At 38.9% G+C, this 21,854-nt stretch overlaps 1 protein-coding gene across 1 annotated transcript in view; it reads left to right on the plus strand.

Moving 5' to 3' along the window:
- Positions 1-21,854, plus strand: part of LOC138020639 (low-density lipoprotein receptor-related protein 1-like) — a 108,823-nt gene that overhangs the window by 50,065 nt on the left and 36,904 nt on the right. Inside the window, exons 34-52 of the mRNA XM_068867581.1 lie at positions 839-1,260; positions 3,198-3,335; positions 4,648-4,680; positions 5,050-5,391; positions 5,925-5,954; positions 6,913-7,254; positions 8,599-8,931; positions 9,047-9,446; positions 9,984-10,399; positions 11,062-11,181; positions 11,391-11,793; positions 12,461-12,879; positions 14,019-14,135; positions 15,429-15,658; positions 16,297-16,481; positions 18,176-18,597; positions 20,303-20,440; positions 20,985-21,017; positions 21,381-21,722. Coding sequence (XP_068723682.1) covers positions 839-1,260; positions 3,198-3,335; positions 4,648-4,680; positions 5,050-5,391; positions 5,925-5,954; positions 6,913-7,254; positions 8,599-8,931; positions 9,047-9,446; positions 9,984-10,399; positions 11,062-11,181; positions 11,391-11,793; positions 12,461-12,879; positions 14,019-14,135; positions 15,429-15,658; positions 16,297-16,481; positions 18,176-18,597; positions 20,303-20,440; positions 20,985-21,017; positions 21,381-21,722 — 4,865 coding nt within the window. The remainder of the gene's footprint in view (positions 1-838; positions 1,261-3,197; positions 3,336-4,647; positions 4,681-5,049; positions 5,392-5,924; positions 5,955-6,912; positions 7,255-8,598; positions 8,932-9,046; positions 9,447-9,983; positions 10,400-11,061; positions 11,182-11,390; positions 11,794-12,460; positions 12,880-14,018; positions 14,136-15,428; positions 15,659-16,296; positions 16,482-18,175; positions 18,598-20,302; positions 20,441-20,984; positions 21,018-21,380; positions 21,723-21,854) is intronic.

Here is a 21,854-nt window from a genome sequence, read left to right on the forward strand (position 1 = left end):
TAAAAAAAATATCTGGAGCGGATTCTGAGCCACCTTAAATTTTCCAGTTGTGAAGGTGGCTATGAATGCGCTCCAGAAAATGTTTTTAAACTCTATATAGAGTTTCATCTTAACCTGCTGATCACTTTTCAGAAATAAAAAAATGGGGGTCACAGAGTTCGTTTTTGAGATATACGAGTTAAAAGACAAAATATAGGATTATTTAGATGGCTCTTTTGTTCCCATGGTAATGAGTACATCTTGTTAACCATTTATTATCATATACTATCATAACATTGCGGTTACGTGTAATAGTTGGGTAGATTCAATCCTTCCAAATAGTACATTTTTTGAAAGGGTTAAAACTGGTTTGAGCCTCCTTAATTTAAAGTTCATTATCATCCTTTACTACCAATACAAAGGATAAAAGAATAAAAAGGCTAGTACGTAAATGATAAATTCGTTATGTGAAGATCTAGTCTGTAACGTTAATACCACTATTTCCTGCATCAAGTTAAAAATAATAATATAAAAAAAAAAAAAAAGATGGCAAATGAAGAAGTGTTCATGACAGACCCCATACATAGGTCATGCATAAACAGAATGGAAGTAAATTAAATTACTGATATTCATCTAACTACTATCCTATACAATTCATCTGATCATTATTTATTATTATTCATTCACTCACTCACTCACTCACTCACTCACTCACTCACTCACTCACTCGCTCATTCATTAATTCATTCATACCTTTCCCACTCATTCCTTTGGCTAAATGTGGAAGAGGATTTATGCAACTGATTTGTTAAACATTTTTTTACTAATGTTTTCAACCTCCTTTGTTTCTTATTTCAAGGTACATGTTCTGGACTGACTGGGGTTTAATAGATCCAAAAATAGAGCGAGCCGATTTAACTGGCGAAAATCGCGAAGAAAATTTCTTTCCCTTGGGCTATAGTTGGTACTTTGTGTTCACCCCCATGAGTGTGGTCATCGACTATGAAGCCGAACGCATTTACTGGATGGATGCATATGATAACTACATCGATACTGCAGACTTAAATGGAACTAACGTTGACACTATACACTTCATCGGCGAGAACATCTTTCCTGCTGATCTTGCCTTATATGGTGACAATCTTTATTGGGTTGACTGGAACAGCCAAAGTATTCAGTGGATCAACAAAACACGGCCTCTGTTGATGTTCAATTTTGGCCATCTCACTGATGGCTTTTTAACGGGGGCAGTAGTTGCTCACGAGTCAAGACAACCAATTGGTAATTTTAGTATACGCAATGAAAGATTGCGAAAACTGAGTGTAAAATTATAATATTAGCGACGGAGGCATTCGTATTGAAACATTCTTTACTAAAATGTGATCTTCTAATAGCTGCGTTTCATCCCTTATTTAAGGTTTATTCTTTTCGACCGTCCGGCCTTTTTTCTTTTCTTTTTTATCAATAGCCTACGTCAGCCATATTATCTTATTATTTTCTTGAAAGGGTTTATCCTATGAATGCAAGAAATCTCATGAGTTCTTCCTCACTCTTTCAAGGGAACATCAACTCTTACGACAGAATAAGTTTAAACCGAAGGAAGTTATGTTTACAAACAAATTTCTTCGAAATTAGTTTTTAAAACAGTGTTTATATCAAAAGAGTGAATTTTAAAATCGCTTATTTTACACTTTCAAACTTCACGGGGGCAGCCATCTTGAATAATTGTGACGTGTTAAGGTTGTACAATTGTTCTGAAACAAAGAGCTTTTGTCTAATAACAATAGGGCAACCGTAACACAATACAATTATTTCAGATGGCGTCGTCGGCGAAATGTGAAACCAAAAATAGGCCATTCTAAAACATTTATTTCTGATACAAACACTTTCTTTGAAAACTTTAGACTGACTTGACAGTGACGGATATTTCCTGTGATTTAAAGATATTCTTTTGTTCAAGTGGAGGTCCCATTTAAAGCATACTCTTGTGTTACCATTTCATGCCCAGTGAAAAAACTGAAATTCTGCTTCTATGCAATTACTGAATTCTCTGTTTAGTGATGCCTAGTATCGATTCATACAAGTGAAGACGGCTTAAACACTTAAACCATCATTTTGTTTTCTTACCTTTGTGTCCACCAAATGTACTTATATTGATATCTACTAACCTTTCCAGTTTTCCTGGTCAGCATTTGTTCTGTAACCTGCATGCAGAGTCTCTTTCGAGAGAAAGAGGAAAGAAAACTCTGCCGGTCGCCTCCGCATTCTTTGATTTGCCGCCTATCCAAAGAAATGAATGAGTCAGTCCAGTTTTGATTTGTCAAACCTGTTTTTTTATTTTTACTTTATGCTCAATCGCCATGCACCATCAATTTTGAAATTTACAACCTCGTGGCAATTTTTAACTGTCTAAATTCCCATGAGTATTTCCTCTGTAGTCACCCTGCGTGCAGAGCCTCCTTTTGTCTATTTCTTTACTGAGGAGGAGAAAAGGAGGCTCTGCCCGAATCGCGTCAACTCTTTGAAGCCGCCGCAGCCCGAGCTTCTGGACTATTCAATCTTGTTCTCTCTCGTCAAACCGGTTTTTCCAGTGCGAGCGTTCGTTTAGTGACAAAACCGATGGTTATGATTGAGCCCGCTGTACCATGAAAAACCAAGATGGCGGTGAGATCTGGCATATTAGGCTTGGGTTCGAGACTGTATCCTGGCAACATGCAGCGCATATTCAATAAAGATCTTACTCCATTCATGCAGAGCCTTTCTCGAGAACGCCAAAATCGAGCAAGCAAAAGAAAGGCTCTGCTAGCAGGGTGCTCTGTAGTCTGCCAGAAACCTATAAAATTTTCAGTGAAAAATGAAATGGCAATTTAAAAGTATGAACTCTCTAGAGTTTCCACTGAATGATTCCTTGGTTGTCGTGTGTTTGCCAGAGTCGTTCGATGATATCGCGACCGTTTGTTTTTGTTTTCTGGCTTTTTAGTTAGTGGTCACGCGTGACTGACAGCGAATACATTTGAATTTTCATCAGCTCAATACGAAATGTGGAAACGGCCGGCGGTTCCCGACTTATATAGGAAGATCGAAAGAGACTCTGCTCGCAGGGCATTTGTTCCCAATATAGAATAAACCTGAAATTAAAACCTTGGAAGCATACCATCTGTTGCTGGTAATGTTTACAACAGGAAAAGTAAAGCATCAATCTTTTTTTCATGCTTTAGAATACGGAAGTGTACACGCATGTCTTATAAACAACGGTGGCTGCAGTCATCTTTGCCTTCTGGCTCCAAATGGCGAATTCAAGTGCGCATGCCCCAATGGTGCATTATTGCTGAATGATCAAAGGACATGCAGTGCTGGTAAAACATAAATTTATACTTGACATATTTGTATGAAAGATTACTTTTCAGGTAGTCTATAAGGGAAGCTTACATGCGTTTTCCTAGTCTCAAAGGGAAGACGTCTTTAATTGCAAATTGTGTCACGTAAGTGTATTGCCCGAATTAATTGGCAAATCAAATGGCAATTTGATATCACCAGATATGAGGGCTGTATTTGTTATTAGGGGTCTTATTTATTAGGGCTCAAATGTACTGAATTAAAGTGTGTACTTGTTGACTTAAAAAGCTATAATAATAATAATAATAATAATAATAATGATACATTTATATACCGCCTTCACTATAAATATTCGATGGCGCTGTTTACAACCGAAATTGGTTAAAGTTAAAAAAATTAAATTATACCTAAAATTATATTACAATAAAATTATATTATCTGAAACCTAATTTAGATAATTAAAAATATATTGATTAGTCTAAGTAAATTCTAGAATGATTTTTTTGGATATTTATATTTAAATGACTGACGCTCATTGATAGGCAAGTCTAAAGAAAAATGTCGAGTTCTTTTTTTAAACTTTTGGATGTTAGATATTTGTCTGATATTGTCAGGTAAACTGTTCCACAGCACGGGTCCAGATTTGAAGAAAGCCCTGTCTCCAAACGTTTTGCATTTAGGTTTTTGAAACCAACAACTGATCTTTTTTTCTGAGGTGGTAACGTCCTTCCGGCTTCATTCGTATCAGGTTTTCCAAATATGAGGTTGCTAGACCATGTAGAACTTTGAAAACTGGCAGAGTGATCTTAAAGATAACTCGATATTTTATCGGTAGCCAGTGAAGGTCTTTAAGCACTGGTAATATGTGATAATACTTTGGTAAACGGCATATCAACCGAGCAGCTGCATTTAGAACCCTCTGTAGACGTTGTTGTTGGTATTGCGAGACATCATGCAGTAAGGCATTGCAGTAGTCTAAATGGCAGGTCACGAGTGCATGCGCCAGGGTCTTACAGGCCTCATCCGTTAAGCATTTTCCTATTTGTCGTAGGTTTTAGAGACTGTAGAACCCCTTGCTACATATTTTCCCAATGTGATCGCTCATTTTCATGTGCTGGTCGAACCATACACCAAGATTTCGTACAGACGTTACGGGTTTAATGATAGCATGATCGACTGTGACACTGTCCACACTAATCTTAGCCAATTGTTTGCGAGAACCGATGCTCTTGTAGTATGATTGAATGATCATCTTTTTTTGGTTGCTCTGAGTCATCCTGTTGCCACTGCTTTATTTCACTTTTCTTTCCTCTGTGTTATTTTCATCTACAGTTATCCAACCGACTCCGCCTCCCCCAGTACCAGGTGAGCCGGTTATAAATTGAAGAATAACATTGTGAAGCAGTAGTAGATTTGCAGAGTCAATTCGCATATGAATTATGTGACTCATTTCACTGCAGTGATCCACCATCTCATATTAGATGTATGAAACGTATGAAAGAGATTAAGATCTAATTAAAAGAGCTTATCAATGTTGTCAATAACAAGCTTTTTTTCTGGGAAAATTTTTATTAAAAGATAGTCAGAGGTGTATAGGAATCTCTTCAGATTTGTATAAAGGTTAGAGGTAATGATAAGGTCGTGTAAATGAAACTCGGAAAGGAAAATCCAGAGTACTTATGTGTGACTTAACGGTATTGAGGCAATGCATAATTGAGAATGCCTTTCTTCCAGATATCATGGTGCGTCTTAGAGGTTCCAACTCGTCTAATGAAGGCCGCGTTGAAATATATCACCAAGGGCAGTGGGGAACGGTCTGTGATGATCACTGGGGATTCAGGGAAGCTACAGTTGTATGCAGGATGCTGAATTTCACCGGAGCGCAATACGCTGTCAGACAAGCATATTTTGGAGAAGGAAATGCTTCGTACCCAATTTGGCTGGACAATGTCAAGTGTCGTGGCGATGAAGAAAGCATTGCGGCTTGCAGATACCGTGGGTGGGATATGCATGATTGCAGTCATTATGAGGACGCTGGAGTTATTTGCTACAACGGTTCGATACCACCCACGGAAGGTAAAGCGTTGGTCATAGTCAGTGTAACAGCAATTTGATCTCCACTACAATCGCATGTGTTCTTCTTAGGGTAAAATTGTTATGATAGGCAGCATCAACGAAATAACGAAATAATCTTAATATTATCCCTGGATGTATATGGATTCCCATTTCCTTCATTCTCTCCATTTTTATTTCGGCCTAAATAATTTTATTTAGATAAATTAGTCGTACCATGGACAGAAACAAAACTCCTCTCAAAAAGCAGACAGGAAAAAACGATATGAGGGTATCCTCTACAAACGTGATATACGCAGATGTTATGGTTAACTTTAGTAAAGTCTAGATTCGTAGAAAAGGATGATCAGTGTTCTCATGAGGATTCAATCAAACAAGCTAAAACAAGCCATACCAATTTGAAAATCACTGACTGTCACTAAGACCACCCCAAATTACATAAATTGGAGACTGCTTAAACTATGGACGTGCACTGAATAGACAAAACAGAAAACAATTCTTCTAAATCCTGATTTATCTTGGTTTTTTGTTTATAGGTCCAACATTAGCCCCAGGACCTCATCCAGGCAAGTTCAAGCCCCCGTTCCCTTAAAATAATAATAATAATAATAATAATAATAATAATAATAATAATAATAATAATAATAATAATAACCCTCCACGCAAGATCAAACACTGTGCACATGAAGGATCAAAGATATAGTCCATCACACTCCTAAATGCAGACAATGTGGGACCAAAGAAAAGACGGTGAGACGGTGATGAGACTGTGGCTGTGATGTCTTGGCCTACAGTGATTACTAAGAGAGCCACAATCCAGTTACGCGCCAGATCCTTTGGGCGCTCTGTGGAAAAATCTAAGAACCAATGGCAGCACCAAAACGAGAACGAAAACTGCAAACGTTTGGGGGACATGAACATATTCACCGATCATGTTACTCACCAATATCGCCCAGTCAACATGGGGGTTGACAAAACAGCAGAAATCATCCCAATAACGGACAACGTTGTTTCTTGGAATAAGAATGTTTGAGAGAAATATAAAGAAAACAAGTTGATTGATATAAAGACCTAGCCATGGAGCTTTCTCGTCAGTTAAGATGTGTTTCAGTGGTTTCAACTTGTTCATTTTTCGTAGAAAAAACTACTGAGACAAAAGCCTGAGCAACGAGTAATTAACAACTATTCACCTTAGTGTCGGTGGCTAGAGGTGGATATTTACCGAGCCGCGAGGCTCTACACTGAGGTGAATAGTTGTTTTAGTATGTACTAAAACAGTGAGATAATATAGCACAAACATATGATTTTAACTCATTTGTTCCTGCAAAGATTACAACATTTTCGGGCGCGAATAGCAAAGGATATCCTAAGTTTGAGTAGCCAATCAGCGCGCACGTTCAACGCTATCCACTGTTTTAGTATATACTAAACCAGTATATTATTTGACAGACATAGCGTCTCCTTTCTAAGATTCCTTAGGGGATGTATATTTTAATCTCACTTTTGTCACTTAAACTGCTTCAGAGCTTAGAGTTCGTTTGCGTGATGGCCCAACATCGAACCAAGGACGAGTTGAATTGTACTTGAATGGCACCTGGGGAACGATATGCGATGATTACTGGGGAATAGAAGAGGCAGATGTTATTTGTCGCATGCTGGGTTATTCCGAAGGAGCATGGAGCACTCATTGTTGCTCGTGGTATGATGACTGGTCAACACCCAACCAAATATGGTTGGATGATGTTCACTGCACAGGGAATGAAGAAAGTATCGCCGAATGTCGTCATGGCGGATGGGGAAGTCACAATTGCTTTCACGGGGAAGACGTTGGAGTGGTCTGCAAGTTTACTCCGCCAGCAGCTCCAGGTAGAACATATGCATGCGCACACGCCCCAAAATAATGCTTATCTCATTATAGGACACTGAAATCTTGACCACCGATCCAAGATAGTTCGAGAGAGGGATATCTTCAAACTGTGCACACCTCCCTAAAATGGGATGGCGGTCGTTTCAAACTCTCACCGCTAACCTTAAAGTGCACCGAAACCCCAAAATATTTTTTTCGCTAAAATGAATCTTTGCAACTGTTTGAAACGCATTGCAGCCATTTTTTCATTTTTCTAACAAATCCTGGCATTTTATAGGCTTCGAAAGTTGCGAAAATCCAAGCATCTTTTGTTCACGATCGAGTCAGAAGGGGAGTGGGTCTATTCCTGATTTGACGTCACAAACTGATTTACATTGCATTAACTCTTTGTAAAAATGTATGCAAAGTAGATTGTGACTTCAAACCAGGAATAGACCCACTCCCCTTCTGACTCGGTCGTGAGCAAAAGATGCTTGGATTTTCGCAACTTTCGAAGCCTATAAAATGCCAGGATTTGTTAGAAAAATTAAAAAAAATGGCCGCAATGCGTTTCGAACAGTTGCAAAGATTCATTTTAGCAAAAAAAAATATTTTGGGGTTAGGTGCACTTTAAACGCGCTAGTCACCTGGAGGGAGGGCCGGAGGCACCTTCCCTCGTTTAATTCTTGCAAGCCGTATGTTCAGGTCGTTCATGAATTCAAAGCTTCGTACAAAGTTACTTTGATTCGATATCCAAACTTTATTATTTTCTTTCACTTATGTGGAAATTGTTATTAGGCCGTCATTTCGATTAGTGATCGCAACTCGAAAATCAAAGTCATTTCTCTTGAAATGCTTACTATACTATTGGCAGAGGCTTATGTAATTCACTGGATGAAAAAATGGATTTAAACAAATTTGCACAGTGCAGATATACCTACTCAAGCGCAAACCTTAAGGAATGCTGGTACGTACACATTTACTACAATATCTGCACCCCAATGTAAATGGGGCTGTAAGTGTGGACAGCTTTGCTTAAGGTTTCCCCCTGAGTAGGTATATCTTTGCACCATATTTGAACTGTGCAAATTTGGTGTAACAGACCTTTTTCATTTCCTGCACATTTTGGTCTTTGCACCTGATAGTTTTAAAATTTCCTCAACCCAATAAAAAATTCAGTTAAATACTCTTTACAATAGAAATTGCTAATGCAAGATACAATAGGTGCCTGTTGTGCATGAAGGTATTCGGCCTGCTTCAGGACTAGATTACTCCGACGATTTACGATCATTTTTCTTTCTTCCTCCTTGCGTGAAACCACGACGACGCAAAACAGTATACTTACATCTTAAATTCTGTTCTAGATCAAATTGTGAGGCTAGCTGATGGCTATAGACCCGGAGAGGGAAGACTAGAGATATTTCACGATGGATACTGGGGAACTGTCTGCGATGATTACTGGGATCTTAATGACGCACAGGTCGTTTGTCGTCAACTTGGTCAGGGAAGAGCTCATCGTGCTCCGATGCTCAGCTTGTTCGGCCTTGGAAATGGACATATATGGCTGGATAACGTGCATTGTGTTGGCAATGAAAGCTCCATTGTGAATTGTCCTCATAATGGATGGAATGACCACAACTGTATCCACTATGAAGATGCATCTGTCATTTGCTCAAATATGACTGCTGAAAATCTCTGTAAGTTTAAACCTCTTTAAAATTATGATTTTTAGATTTATTCTAGTATATGGTGACCTAGCCGACATTTATCATCATATCAACTCCACTTACTAATGAGAATGATCTCTTACAGCCATTTCCATCAATTTCTTGCTTACTTGTGAGGAAGGTCGAAGAGTGTGCTACGTGATGTCATTGCCTTTGCAGCAGCATGCAACTCCACCGATGCTACCACTTGAGTTACTTTATTCTCCAGTCGGGGTATCGTATGATCCATTTGAAAAACTAATGTACTGGACCGATACAAATGGAAACATTCGAAAGTCCCACCTAAACGATAGCCTTTCTCAATATGTGCTACCAAGGCCGATGAGACAGCCGATGGGTCTTGATATTGACATCGTTGCACGAAACATCTACGTTGCTGAAGAAGGCGGAAACAAAATTCGAGTTATTGCCATTAACGGTTCTGATCTAGCAGACTTAATCGACGTCGATTCTCCGCAAGGAATTGCTTTGGATAGCTTGTCAGGGTAAGCTTTTAGCGTCGTGGGATCTCTGAACAAGTAAATCTAGAATCATCCCCTGTATTTCAAAACTGGGTTTTTCTTTTTAAATTTTTATGTGATCAATTCCATAGAGCATTAATTTTGTGAACTTTGAACGCGAACAATCTAAATTGAAACATTAACCGGCTTTGAATGCTCGATATCATTTAAAATGGGTGCGTACTTGTCCGGTTAGAATGAACATCATTAAATTTATCTCTCTGATAGCAGGTTTGCTATTATTCTGCAATTTTCATCGAGGGCCGCATTCTACCATTCTACTAAAATTACACACGGTTCAGTTGTTTGGTTGTTTTACTCAGTTATCTTGATATGAAATAAGTACCTAACTAACCTGAGAAATGACAAGACGGAGGCCCCTTGTTTTTTCCAATTCATTTTATGGTTGGAGTAAGTGTAGCAGAAACCGGTCTATGAATTTTGAAAAAACGGGCTTTGAGGTTTAAAATATACTTGCTTAATATCTATGAGTATTCATGTATTTATTTTTGATCTTTGCAGGGTCATGTACTTTTCATCGGTTGGTGTCGATGTGAAAATATATAAAGCAGATATGGATGGTAAAAACCAAATGGTTCTCGCGAATTTCCCAAAAACTGCACCTACTTTGGTTGACGTGGCTTTATATAAGCCTGGGAAGCGACTGTTCTTTAGTGATCAGTACAATAACCTGATAAGGTACATTGAACTGGAGACTCTCCGGGTTCACACATTCTTCTCTGGTACTCATCATCCTAGATTCCTAACAGTGTACAACCACACTCTTTTCTGGACCGCTGATGGAGACGGGCAGTTCTCAGGAACTATATTTATGGCCAACGCGACTGGTGGGAGTATGCCGGAAATGATGATTGATGGGTTTTGGAATCCATCTGGTATATACGCGTTTAACTCCAGTGCGCCTGAAGCAGCCTCAGGTAACTCTTTGCACGCTTTCAGTCGACTTCCACTCAATTTAATCTCTCTAATTTTGTCGAACCGTTTAATTCTTTTATTGGAAAGACTGTTGGTGTCCTTACTAAATATGCCCTTGGTTAGAAAGGCACGAAATGACAAAAAAATGTTGATTCATTCACTTTTGCGATCGCAAAGCATTTCCGTGGCTGGTCCTAAATTAGAAGAGGTAAGGTAAAGTCTGCTACTAGCCCAAAAGGCCCATCAGGCCAGCGTTTATCTCCGGTTTCTGTGATGTAACGCGACTAGGAGTATTTCTACTCCCTCAGCATTAGATCCGCCGGTAGCCATTTATACACCTGGGTGGAGAGAGGCACCGTGAGAGTAAAGTGTCTTGCCCCAGAACACAACACAATGTCCCCGGCCAGGACCCGAGCCCGGACCAATAAATTCCCTTCGAATGGAGTTACTAATGATACCCAAGAAAGACGAAAGCGACTCTGCCTTTTCCTTTACATGTCATGTAACATGGAAGTGGTTCTGCATACGTAAAAGGCAGCAAACATATGACGTTTTCAGCAGAAATACACATTTGTATTCGATAGAAGTTTTCTTTAACTGGGAATTTATTAGTTTAGGAGTCATCTTGACAGCTTTACTCCTTTGTTAATCATTTGTTTTGCAGACCAATCGGCATGTTACAACAATGGAGGATGTTTGAGCTTTCAAATATGTGTCTTGAAGCCAAATGGCAGAAGCTGCATATGCCGAATCGGAATGAAGATGGGACCAGATGGAACAACGTGTAGGTTTTTTGCGTACCTAATTTAATCTTCGAAGCCACTTTGAACGCGTTGTCAGTACGATGCTTGTCAGAAGAACGATTTGACCCTTTGCTCTTGTTGCGTTATTACTCCCAATGACATCTTTCCTCTCACATTCCTGAAAATGAGATCAATATATCGGTAGATTTGCCAACAAAAGCCTTCATATCATTAATCATTTTTCTTCTAGGTATTTTTGATGATGTCGTATTCGTTGCCGACTCTTATTACCAACAAATCAGCTATTCTCTCTTGACCGCCAAAGACATCTCGATCAAAGACTTGCTGTTAGAGAACTTAACATATCCAAACGGAATAGACTTTGATCCGTACAGTCATTACATATACTGGACAGATAGTGCTCGCGGTGAAGTTCAGCGTAGTTCTGTTTATGGAGTGAACCAAACAGTCATTCGTTCTGGGGTTTCTTCACCTTCTGGCCTGGCCCTAGATGTCGTGGCGGGAAATGTTTATTGGATAAATGCAGGCACTCTGACAATCGAAGTTTCCAACCTTAATGGAAGATATTCAAAGGTTTTGGTTCAAAATTTGGGCCAATATCCTTCCGACATCGCCTTGGATACAAAACGAGGGTAAGAAAACAGACAATGATTTTTTCCCCTAATGATTTAAGGATAATCACTTTAGTAAGCTCTCACGCCATTTATAACACGTGTTTTACATATTGTATACACAGTAACAAGGAAATAAAATTAGAACAAATTAAATGCAGCAAATGAGTTGGTTTATTATGGAGAAGAAGAAACAAAACCGACACAGTAGAGAACCCACAAACTGAGCTCACATGTATTACTCAGTCGGGGAATCAAACCCCCTATATACATTAGGGAGCAGAGTAGGTTGGCGCTGTAGTGAGACCACAATCGCCTTCCACCAATGATCCCCGGGCGTGGGTTGAATTTTTTGGTTCTCTGCTCTGCTCTGACAGGTTTTTCTCCGGTTTCTTTCCTCAAAACAAAAAACCAGTATTATTCCACGAGGGCGCGCTGGATATGTAGTGATAGATAACCAACGTGGCACGTAGCACCGAGTTGGTTATAATCATTTTATATCCATCAAGCCTGAGTAGAATAATCGTTTTATTAAAAAACTCCAGGATCAACAACTCTTCCATTAAAGAATCCATTTCTCCGTCGGTCCATACCGGTCCAAAACGGCTTTAGTATTGGTAAAATGATCAGGAGTTGATTTTCTCCTTTCTTCACCGTGTTGTTTCAAAGTTGTATCCTTTGGTTTCAGGTTTCTATATTGGTCGGATCATGGATTTATTGAAAGCACCCACTTGGACGGAGAATTTAGAAGGAAGGTTGTTTACCTAAGAACGGAATCGGGATATGAGTACGATGCTCAGGGTCTGGCTGTGGACACTGAAACAAATCGCATATATTTCGTCACCTACTGGTTATATCGTTTGATGTATGTTGACGTCAATTTACCTGGACTTGGTATTCCTCAAACTTTGCTTACCGATTTTTACCTCTTCTTGTTTCCTCGTGATGTTGAAGTTGACGATCAATTTGTTTATTGGAATGAATACATATTTGAAAATGTGTATCGGATCAATAAGACGGAGTTTGATGGCAATTTGGAAATCATAGCTAATGGAATGTACAGCCCCCGAGGAATGGTAATCAACAAAGGCAATCCTAAGCCACGCTGTAAGTATTACTATTCTCCGCAACACTCTTTTGCCTGTTTTGTGGGAAACTGGGCGCGTTGCTTTCAGGCCAAGTTCTAAAGAGCGAATCATTTAAAATGAAACGCAAGTATATTTGTATACATGTTTCAAGCTATGATCGTTCTTTTTAAAAGCAATGCAAAGATCATCAGTGCTGCGAAAGATATCCCGTGTATGAAACATCGAATTTTGAGGTTTTGTTATTTAATAGTAATAGCAGCAGTTTCACTAGCAACCTTTGTGGCTTCCCTAATGGTGTTTTTATTAGAATCCGTCTTACAAGAAGGGGTTTCTCTCCACTAACTGAAACATTCACTAGTCAGAAGGTGTTTGGCGGGAAATTATGTGTGTGGATTGTGAGTTGAGGGAAAATCATAGACAAAAGTAAAATGAGGGGGAGAAATTCACAAAGCAAACTCTCAACCCCACAATAAGGTTAACAAAAGAAACAAGTTCTGTGCGAAATTAAAACTTTTAATTACAGAAACAGCCAGATGGTACATGTAATCGAATAGGAGGGAAAACAAATATTTGACCGTGGAAATTATTCGTTCTTAAAAAATAGGAATAATTAATATGTAAAATCTTTACAGTAAAATCTTCGTTCTTAAAAAAGATATGGAAAAGACTAAAGGAATCCACGAATATAAAACATAGGTTCCACAAGGCAAATCCAAATATCCCGAAGGTAAAGAGAAACTAACTGCGACACCATTAGGCTCGTAAATGGCTAGGGGTAGAGCGTAACACGACTAAAACTGCGAAGCCGATTAACCAAAAATGGAAAATAACACTTACCCACCTGTAAACGTGGGCTAGTTTCAGCTCTGGTATATTTGTCATCTTTATTTGCTCACTTGGGAACCATTTATTTTCCAACAGTGGTTCAAAACTCGCTATCATCTCATGACAAGCAAGCTACGAAAAACGTTTCCTTAAATCTTTAGGCTCAGGAACCAATTGTTAAATTTTAAGAGGCTCTTATACCCCAGTCACTCTTTCCTTTCTCCAATCTCTTTCGTGTTCATCCCTTATTACTTTGGGCCAGAAGGGGCAACTTCTTCTAAATCAGTGTAATGTATAATATAACAATATTTAGGTGTTTTTTTTCTATTTCAGCTCCTCATCCTTGTGTTGACATTTGTAGTCATATTTGTCTAATAAAGCCAGGAGGTTATAGATGCGCATGTCCTGACGACAACGATGGCAGTTGTGTTGAGAGCGTCCATGTGCCTGGTAAGCTTCATTGCAGAGTTTTAACAGGAAAAACAGTATCAATGTGACGGTTACGAGATTGTCATCTAAATACAATTTCATTTTGTGAAAAAGGGGCTTTACAACTCAACTAGTTTGTATTAAAGTACCCCGAACTCTTCACGTTTTTTTCTTTTTTGTAAGATTTCCATATCTTTCGAAGAAAGTTTTCAAAAATATTGATTTTTTTTTTTTACGAGCGCTTAAAGTTACTTACCCGCCCCGCTGGATTTTTTCGTGTGTCGCAGGCTCATGAGCAACTAGTCAATGGAAAGCGTCCAACATTTGATACTTTTTAGCTGTGACGTGAGAAAAAGACATATTTCAAAGCACAAAGTATTGAGAATATAGAGCGATTTTAAGTAAGGAATATTTACAATTGGTATCGAAATATGTCCTCCTCGGAATAGTTTTCCGAAGTGCATAGAAAAGAATATCTGTCAGATGATACGGAAGGCCTTAACTTTCAAGAAATAGGGCGATGTCCTTTTCTTACGTCACGCATCAGATTATGGGCACTTTTTGGCCGAGAGGGAGACTTACGCGACAGATTCACGTTCAGAATGCAAATCTTACCCCTTTCATTCCCAAGATTCTCTCCGACTGGCATAAGGTACTTTTTATGTCAGTTATGGAAATCTGATAATATTTAACAAATAGATTCCATGTTGCCGTGCGTCTATTCAGTAATAGATCACAGATGACGTCAAAATGTGGTAAGAACAAAAAAGTGGCACACGAGGCGATAGCCAAGTGTGTCACTGACACACATTTATCATATAAACACCAATGAAATACTAAATCACTTCACGAAAGGCATGGAAAGACGCGTTTTCATATGTAACCATAGCGACAGTGATCTTTTCACGTGTGAAGATTTCATGTTTTTGCGCGAAAAAAGGGAGAAAATCCTAGCGAAATCGAAAAAACGTGATGCAGATGCGACGTTGTGTAATAATACCTGGTGGTCAGACAGACGCAGGCTCATCACAAAAACGTTTCTTACCTTTTCGCGTACTTCTAAGCTTCAGAATTGATCCAAACTCTCCACAAAAACATTCTTTTTGGCTTTATACCGAGAGAAATTTCGCTTTCCGGCGAGAAATTTTTTTTAGTTTAGCAACGCAAAGCGCAATCATTTACAATATAAGGTCAAACTAAGGTATATGAGCTGATAACTGAGACTGATTGAAGCAATCAGAGCACGAGAAATTCGTTCGCCGAGGTTGAGAATTTACTAACAAAATTTATATTCTCCCTTTCACAATTGTTTAGATGAATACGGTTGCTCCGACGAACCAAGTATGTACTTCATTGACCAAAACAACATCAAGTGCATTAACATGAAGACCTACAATCATACCTACGTCAATGTGAAGACTGTGAAGACTGGTCTCTCGGATGCTGGCGCCATTGACATTGACTTCCGCGAGAGAATAATATTCTGGAGTGACCATGCCCAGTGGACAATTAACAGGATGAGTCTTGACACTGGGGAAGTTGAGGTATAACCGGGTGTTTTGATATAAACACTCGCAAAAACAATCAAAGCGTTTTCTTTGTTTCGGGAAAGGCTTCAAAGGTAGAAACACAGATGACGACCCAAGGTGAGCCGGCATCAGACAGTCGAGGGAGAGAGATGCACCTTGTGCATCAGACTTTGAGACTAACGGCCAACGGTGACCATCAGAGTGCTCTAGCTGCTTCATGCGTCACGCTTGATTCAGGAGCTTTTTACTCAAACCTAACACAAAGCATAAGCTAATTGCCTTCTCTTAAAAATCAATCAGCATCTTTCAAGTGACCTTCTTTGGTATCAGAGTAAATAGCTTCAAGGTTACTGACGTGTTGTCTCTTCTCATAGTCGTGTTCCTCCTTGATCATCAAACGTTATTCCAGTATTCCTTTTTGAACTAGTAATACCTTCAGGAAGCATTGTGTTTTATGGACAAAACAAATCATGCTCGTAATTTAATGGATTTTCTGCTAAATTAAGACAGTTACTACGATTCCAATTAATTTATGAAGATGACTCCGATTCAATGTTAATCTATTGAGATGCAGATAATTATAACATTTGTATTCTTAGAAACAAAAAAAGGCACGAAAGGTGTCAGTTACTCAATCATCCTCATTCCCACAGGTAATCGTCGATGACCTTGGTCAAGTGGACGGATTGGCCTACGAGTGGGTAACTCGCAAGATCTACTTCACGGATTACATTTATGAAAGACTCGAAGTGGCGAATGCTGACGGAAGCTACAGAAAGACATTATTTTATACAAACATATACAACCCACGTGGAATTGCGGTGGATCCAAAGTCCGGGTAAGTTATATTATCTTTTATCACCAATTATCTACCAATTTACTGCCCTCTCATAAGGGAAGCAGATATGGCGTAGCGGCCATTGTGGCCTGGGTTCCATTGCCAGACTTGGCATCACATGTGGGTTGAGCTTGTTGGTTCTCTACTCTGCTTCGAGAGGTTTTTCTCCTGGTACTCCGGGTTTCCCCTTTCTCTAGAAAAAACAATGATGATTTGATATTATTTGTTTGCCTTCATTTCATTCCTGTACCAGAGTCCTCATTAGTGCATCAACGCCAATTACAGATGACACTTAAGGTGGCTCAAACCGGTTTCAAGAATTTGGAGGGAATGCCTTATTCGGAAGAATTAACTCAACAACATTATTTCTTTTATCCGCAATGTTATGGTACCATATTAAACACCAATAATTTCTTAACAAGGTGCACATATTAATGTGACGTAAAAATTACCATTGTAACAAGACAAGCATCAAAAAACGGCCTATATTTTGTGTTTATGCGCTTATATCTCAAAAACGAATTCGGTGACCCCCATTTTTTATTTCTTAAAAGTGACCAGGAGCCAAAGATTAAGGTGGCTCAAACCAGTTTCAGCACTTGAAAGAAATGTTCTTATTAGAAGGATGGGCACTACAACACTATCACTTAACAGCAATGTTATGGTACCATATAAAGCACCGATTATTGCTGAAAAAGATTCTGTCATTTTCGTGACTTTAAAAGTTACCGAGGCAACGGGAACGCCCTGCAAAACACCCCATATTTTGGCTTTAGCTGCTCATATCTCAAAAACGAACTCTGTGACCCCCACTTTGTATTTCTGAAATGTACTCAGAATGCGAGAATGAAACTTTCTGCAAACTTTACGGAAAATTATGTGAAAAAGATTTAGAGCCACCTTTAATAATGGAAAAGTTAAGGTTGCTCTGAATCCGCTCCACAGAATTCTTTTACACTTTGCAGAGACTTTCATCTTGGCCTGTGGATCACTTTTGCGATAAAAAATTGGGGATCACCTGGTTCGTTTTTCAGATATGAGCAACTAGAGCCAAAATATAGGGTGTTTTTGCAAGGCTTTCCTGTCACCATGGTAACTTGTTACGTCACAAAAATGCCTGCATCTTCTTCAGCAATAGTTACGTGCTAAAGTGTTGTAGGGCCAATCCTTATAATAACAAGGTCTCTTGTAAGTGTTGAAACTGGTTTGAGCCACCTTAATTTAAAGTTGATTATCATCCTTTACTACCAATACGAAGGGCGAATAAGAAGGCTAGTACGTAAATGATAAATTCGCTATGTGAAATCCAAGTCTGTAACGTTAATACCACTATTTCCTGCATCAAGTTAATATTCCAAAAAAAAAAACGATGGCAAATGAAGAAGTGTTCATGACAGAACCCATACGTAGGTCATGCATAACCAGAATGGAGGTAAATTAAATTACTGATATTCATCTAACTACTATCCTATACAATTTATCTGATCATTATTTATCATTAAATTCATTCATTTATTCATTCATTCCCTCACTCACTCACTCACTCACTCACTCACTCACTCACTTATTCATTAATTTCAATTAATCCTTTTCCTACTCATTCCTTTGGCTAGATGTGGAAGAAGATTTATGCTACCGATTTGTTAAACATTTTTTTACTAATGTTTTCAACCTCCTTTGTTTCTTATTTCAAGGTACATGTTCTGGACTGACTGGGGGTTAATAGATCCAAAAATAGAGCGAGCCGATTTAACTGGCGAAAATCGCGAAGAAAATTTCTTTCCCTTGGGCTATAGTTGGTACTATGTGTTCACCCCCATCAGTGTGGTCATCGACTATGAAGCCGAACGCATATATTGGATGGATGCATATGATAACTACATCGATACTGCAGACTTAAATGGAACTAACGTTGACACTATACACTTCATTGGCGAGAACATCTTTCCTGCTGATCTTGCCTTATATGGTGACAATCTTTATTGGGTTGACTGGAACAGCCAAAGTATTCAGTGGATCAACAAAACACGGCCTCTGTTGATGTTCAATTTTGGCCATCTCACTGATGGCTTTTTAACGGGGGCAGTAGTTGCTCACGAGTCAAGACAACCAATTGGTAATTTTAGTATACGCAATGAAAGATCGCGAAAACTGAGTGTAAATTTATAATATTAGTGACGGAAGATTTCGTATTGAAACATTGTGTACTAAAATGTGATCTTCTAATAGCTGCGTTTCATGCCTTTTTAAAGGTTTATTCTTTTCGACCGTCCGGCCTTTTTTTTTTTCTTTTTTATCAATAGCCTACGTCAAAGGGTTGATCCCATGGATGCAAGACATCTCATGAGTTCTTCCTCACTCTTTCAAGGGAACATCAACTCTTACGACAGAATAAGTTTAAACCGAAGGAAGTTATGTTTACAAACAAATTTCTTCGAAACTAGTTTTTAAAACAGTGTTTATATCAAAAAATTGAATTTTAAAATCACTCATTTTACACTTTCAAATTTCACGGGCGCAGCCATCTTGGATAACTGTGACGTGTTACGGTTGTACAATTGTTCTGAAACAAAGAGCTTTTGTCTAATAACAATAGGGAAACCGTAACACATCACAATTATTCGGCAAGATGGCGGCGTCCGCAAAATGTGAAAACAAAAATAAGCCATTCTAAAACATTTATTTCGGATACAAACACTTTCTTTGAAAACTAACTTTAGGCTGACTTGACTGTGACGGATATTTCCTGTGATTGAAAGATATTCTTTTTTTGAAATGGAGGTTCCATTTAAAGCATGCTCTTGTGTTACCATTTCATGCACAGTGAAAAAACTGAAATTCTGCTTCTATGCAATTACTGCATTCTCTGTTTAGTGATGCCTAGTACCGATTCATACAAGTGAGGCTGGCTTAAACCCTTAAACCATCATTTTGTTTTCTTATCTTTGTGTCCACCAAATGTACTTATATTGATATCTACTAACCTTTCCAGTTTCCCTGGCCAGCATATGTTCTGTAAGCTGCAAGCAGAGTCTCTTTCGATCTTCCTATATAAGTCGGGAAGAGGAAAGAAAACTCTGTCGGCCGCCTTCACATTCTTTGATTTGCCGCTTATCCAAAGAAATGGATGAGTCAGTCCAGTTTCGCCATGCACCATCAATTTTGAAATTTACAACCTTGTGGCAATTCTCGGTTTTCACATGACGTCACGACCGCCATGTTGGTGCCCAAAACAAAGAAAAGGCGGCCATGTTGGTGCCCCGACCAAATCCTCGGGGAATTTAACTCTATTATTATGCAAACGCTTCCTTTTGTTTTCGTTGAAAAACATGGCTGTTGATCACGTGAGTGAAAACCAGCAATTTTTCAGTGTCTAAATTTCCATGAGTATTTCCTTTGTAGTCTGCCAGAAACCTATAAAATTTTCAGTGAAAAATGAAATGGCAATTTAATTAAAAGTATGAACTGTCTAGAGTTTCAACTGAATGATTCCTTGGTTGTCGTGTGTTTGTCAGAGTCGTTCGATAATATCCCGACTGTTTGTTTTTGTTTTGTGGTTTTGTCGTTAGTGGTCACGAGTGACTGACAGCGAATACATTTGAATTCTTAACGCAGCTCAATACGAAATGTGGAAGCGGCCGGCTGAGTCTTTTGTTTCCTCTTCCCGACTTACGTAGGAAGATCGAAAGAGACTCTGCTTGCAGGGCATTTGTTCTGAAAATAGAATAAACCTGAAATTCAAACCTTGGAAGCATACCATCTGTTGCTGGTAATGTTTACAACAGGAAAAGTAAAGCATCAATCTTTTTTCCATGCTTTAGAATACGGAAGTGTACACGCATGTCTTATAAACAACGGTGGCTGCAGTCATCTTTGCCTTCTGGCTCCAAATGGCGAATTCAAGTGCGCATGCCCCAATGGTGCATTATTGCTGAATGATCAAAGGACATGCAGTGCTGGTAAAACATAAATTTATACTTGAAATGTATGTATGAAAGATTACTTTTCAGCCAGTCTCTAAGGGAAGCTTACATGCGTTTTCCTAGTCTCTATGGGAAGACGTCTTTAATTGCAAATTGTATGCATACACTTCCAGCATTTGTGTCACGTAGGTGTATTGCCCGGCAAGAATTAATTATCAAATCAAATGGCAATTTGACATCACCAGAAAATCCATCACCATTGAGCCAAAGAGGGTGCAACGATTACAACTTGTGATCATTTTCTATATATGTTGTGTTGCTCGCCGTTATAACCGTCAAATTGGCTCGTAAAAGGGGACGCGTTTTCTCCGCGGCCGAGACTATTTGATATGAGGGCTGCATTTGTTATTAGGGGTCTTATTTATTAGGGCTCAAATGTACTGAATTAAAGTGTGTACTTGTTGTCTTAGAAAGCTATTGTAGTATGATTGAATGATCATCTTTTTTTGGTTGCTCTGAGTCATCCTGTTGCCACTGCTTTATTTCAGTTTTCTTTCCTCTGTGTTATTTTTATCTGCAGTGACCCAACCGACTCCGCCTCCTCCAGTACCAGGTGAGCCGGTCATAAATTGAAGAATAACATTGTGAAGCAGTAGTAGATTTGCAGAGTCAATTCGCATATGAATTATGTGACTCATTTCACTGCAGTGATCCACCATCTCATATTAGATGTATGAAACGTATGAAAGAGATTAAGATCTAATTAAAAGAGCTTATCAATGTTGTCAGTAACAAATTTTTTTTCTGGGAAAATTTTATTAAAAGACAGTCAGAGGTGTATAAGAATCTCCTCAGATTTGTATAAAGGTTACAGGGAATGATGAGGTCATGTAAATGAAACTCGGAAAACCCAGAATACTTATGCGTGACTTAACGGTATTGAGGTAATGCATAATTAAAAATTCCGTTCTTCCAGATATCATGGTGCGTCTTAGAGGTTCCAACTCGTCTAATGAAGGCCGCGTTGAAATATATCACCAAGGGCAGTGGGGAACGGTCTGTGACGATCACTGGGGATTCAGGGAAGCTACAGTTGTATGCAGGATGCTGAATTTCACCGGAGCGCAATACGCTGTCAGACTAGCATATTTTGGAGAAGGAAATGCTTCGTTCCCCATTTGGTTGGACAATGTCAAATGTCGTGGTGATGAAGAAAGCATTGCGGCTTGCAGATACCGTGGGTGGGATATGCATGATTGCAGTCATTATGAGGACGCTGGAGTTATTTGCTACAACGGTTCGATACCACCCACGGAAGGTAAAACGCTGGTCATGGTCAGTGTAACAGCAAGTTGATCTCCACTACAATCGCATGTGTTTTTCTTAGGGTAAAATTGTGATGATAGGCAGCATCAACGAAATAACGAAATAATCTTAATATTATCCCTGG

The sequence above is a fragment of the Montipora capricornis genome, chromosome 2 (assembly GCF_036669925.1).
Source record: "Montipora capricornis isolate CH-2021 chromosome 2, ASM3666992v2, whole genome shotgun sequence".
NCBI lineage: Eukaryota > Metazoa > Cnidaria > Anthozoa > Scleractinia > Acroporidae > Montipora > Montipora capricornis.